This window comes from Momordica charantia (genome assembly GCF_013281855.1).
Source record: "Momordica charantia cultivar OHB3-1 chromosome 5 unlocalized genomic scaffold, Mcharantia_2.0 BLBB01000005.1, whole genome shotgun sequence".
NCBI classification, from domain to species: domain Eukaryota; kingdom Viridiplantae; phylum Streptophyta; class Magnoliopsida; order Cucurbitales; family Cucurbitaceae; genus Momordica; species Momordica charantia.
Window position 1 is genome coordinate 9,854,233 of NW_028275163.1, and position 3,568 is coordinate 9,857,800.

The following is a 3,568-nucleotide window of genomic DNA, read 5'->3' on the forward strand; positions in this document are numbered from 1 at the left end:
TATCAAGTGGATCCACAGATCTATGTCTTAAAATTCAGGGACAAAAAATCGAATAAAATTGAATATTTATGAACTAAAACAAATATTTTGAAGTTCTATAGACCAAAATGAAATAATTTTTGAATGGACTAAAGTTGGATTTAAACTGTATTTTTTATTTAATATTTTTGTAATATTTTATATGCTAGATTTTACCGCTACCGCTAAACCAAAGTGCATGTTTTCTAATTTTATATTGCAAGATAATATTTGTAAACATAATATATAAAAGTTTTATTCTGATTTTTCACAATCTTACATTTGGATGGATTTTTATTTCTGTTCTCTCCTTTTCAATAACTAAACAGAGCACATTTTTCTTATTGGATTATGATTTCATAAAGGATGAGACTTTATGGAAAATGGCTCGGATTATTAAGGATACACCTCGATGAGAGACCTTAAACCCAACATAGAAATTATCTTGTAGTCACTAAAACCCGCTGCTAAGAAGAGATTCTTCCATTCGCTTTCATTTCTCTCTCTACCAGTGACAACTGACATCGTAAACACATCTTCACATAGTTGAGTTTCAATTGACTCCTTGTCTTCTATTTGATTCTCCGTCACCATCTCTATAATTATCACTTTTCCACCCTCGGCTCTACTTGGAATTGCATCTTTACAGTTCTTCAATATTTTAATACTCTTTTCATCATTCCAATCGTGCAAAACCCACTGATTATCAAAATCCCCAAGAAAATACTCGAAGGTTAAAAGATGACTTTTACTAATTTTAGAAATATGATTAGAGGAAGAATATACCTTGAGTAAGACTGCATTTGCTGGTGGAATTTTTGCTTCAAACATGTTTCCTGCAATGAAATTCAAGTTTTCTGTGGTTTGTTGGAGGTTATCAACCACATGTGGGAGATCAAATACAATGCAAGTGATGTGTGGGAATGCCTCTGCAATGGCCTTGGCCATGAAGCCTCTGTTGCCACCAACATCGACCAACGATTTTAACCCTTTGAACACCCGTCGACACTCCCTCGTCACTACCCTCCCAATCAGTTGAGAATCATACATCATTGCCTTATTTAATATATTGCTAAAATCAGGTTCTTGTGCAACATAATCCCATACTGACTTATCGTTAGTGGTTTCAAAGGCACAACTATGACGTTCATCTGTGCTACGGAACCAGCTGCTCATGGTTTCATATGAAGCCATCATTGCTTTATTGAAAATTAAAAGCAAGAGGGATATGTGTTCAAATGGCGTGTTGTGGCGGAGGAGAAGACGAGAGGTCGACGTGAGAGTGTACTTCACTTCTTGCTCATTCTCATCGTGAGTTTGAACAAAGAAGCCAGAATGAACTAGCAAGCTCATGAGTCGGCCAAGACAATGAGCTTTAAAGGGTTGAATATGGAGTGCTCCCACTAAATTGGAAAGGCTCATGGGTTCGCCATGGCTATGGATGATGTCGGGTATCCCCAATTCAACAGCACATTTTAGAGACATAGAGTCCATATATCTGTAAGCGTGATTCCAAACATGGGCTTGAGCTTTAAGCAATTCTATGTTGTCTCCCATTACTTCCCAAACTCTCAACTATGTCACACAAAGACTTGATTTCAATTGAAGAACCCGGCCACCTCTATATATAGGCAAGAGCTGCCAACTTCCATAATCCTTTAATCTATTGAAAATAAATCTTGCTTAGTGAAACTAAACTAATTTTAATTAATCTAGTTGTCTTTTGATATGATTTGATATAATTTGAATTATTTCATGATTGGTTTTTTTGTGTTTGCAATTATGGCTTGGATATAGTTTAGGATATGATTTAAGTTTCCAATTCCTTGATTGAAGTATCTAAATTTATTTGATTTAGATGTTACTTGTTTTAGTTGTCTTCATCCTATTATAAATGGATGGGTAGGGTTGTATCCAATTTGAGGATTGAAATCAATAAAATTGTATAGTTATTTTACCTATTTTCTCTCCTCCAAAATTTAGTAGTGTTACATAAATAAATCAACTCGTTTACTAAATATATTATGATATTATAACAAAGTTGATTTTGGTAGAAACTCACATATAAATTGTCCACCTCCCCCGTAGCTGAAATAGTGAAGATATATATTTAGTCTTCTTTTGATTTACTCTTGTAACCTCCACATTTCATTTAGTTTGGTAATCCTAGGTTATTTTTAGTTGTTAAATCTCTTTCAACGTAAAAGTATATACTTATAAACCATTACAAAACCTCAATATTTTTACTAAGAACTACTACAACTAAAAAAGAAGATATTTGACCAAAAAATTGGTGGACCTATAATAGCCACAATCGTGAAGGAAGGTAAGTACCTCACGTCAAAAAGACAAGAGACTTAACAAGGTATATAAATATATGGGCTATTCTTTTCTAGTCATATCAATATTAAGACACAAAAAAATAAAAAATAAATAAAACTCACCTATGGATCAAAAAATTGCTGATCATCTTTTTCCCACCCAAACCACACGCATAACTATTTGTATGCTTATTAAGTGTGAAGAGTGTGAAAAATGCTATCAAAACAAGCATAGTTGAAAGATAATTAGTATATTGCCTGATTTATCTGTACGCTTAAAAATATTAGAAAAGTCGGTAAATGTCCATTTTTCTTCCAAAAGTGAATGTATGAGTCATTTGTGTGGATGTTAAGAAACGTCATAAATGTTGGAAGAAATCTGTAAATTTTTGTTTTTCACCTCAAAAAACGCACACAACTACTCTTGACATTTTGTAAGTATCAAGAATTTTGAAAACTTCTACTCATTTGTGACGATTAAAAGACGTCAAGAATATGTAAACTTTCTGTTTTTCCAACCACAAAATGCGTGCACAACGGCTATTTGTGACGTTGTCAAGTGTCAGGAAATCCAAAATCGTGTAACTTTTTTTGCGGGGTTCAAAAAACATCATAAATACATAAAAATCAGAAAAAACTCCATTTTCTAGCCAAAAAAAGAAAAAGAAAAAGAAAAAAAGCCTAAAATCTTTTGTGACATTTCTTTATATTCAACTTTTGTTTGTTGGATGGAAAATAAACATTCACAAATAATAAATTAATTTAACCCATCATTTAAACTCAATTAAGTTTCCTTCTCCGAGTATCTATATATTCAAATGCATGTACCAGCCTCTACCCCTATCCATTCAATTCAGAATTTAATGGTGTTTCTATACCCGTCAATTTAATTACTTCATAATTTTATTTTGTCAATGTGAATATAGTTCTACTAATCAATATACTTTTATAATTAAAAGATCAAGTCTCCATCCCCGTACTGAAAAAATTCTATTTTAATCTTGAAAATTCATTTAAGTCTCTAATCATTTGGTTTATATACATCTTTCTATTTATAATATATCTATTTAGTATATAACTTTAGAAAAATGGAAAAAATTATATTTACACCCTTACTTTTCGGTTATAGTTTTATTTAACCCCTTAGTTTATATGGATTTCTTTTTTTATCTGAGTTAAAATTAAATATATTTTTTTCCTTTTTTCTAATGGAATAGTTAAAACTAAAG

The 3,568-nt window shown here is 31.7% G+C and overlaps 1 protein-coding gene across 1 annotated transcript; it reads right to left on the reverse strand.

Annotated features, from left to right (window-relative positions):
• Window positions 1-248: 248 nt before the first annotated feature.
• Window positions 249-1,597, reverse strand: LOC111020124 (trans-resveratrol di-O-methyltransferase). Its single transcript, XM_022296684.2, has 2 exons — window positions 805-1,597; window positions 249-717 (listed from the first exon to the last, which is right to left on the reverse strand). The coding sequence occupies exons 1-2, from the start codon at window positions 1,573-1,575 to the stop codon at window positions 415-417; spliced, it is 1,074 nt and encodes a 357-aa protein (XP_022152376.1). The 5' UTR covers window positions 1,576-1,597; the 3' UTR covers window positions 249-414.
• Window positions 1,598-3,568: the final 1,971 nt, after the last annotated feature.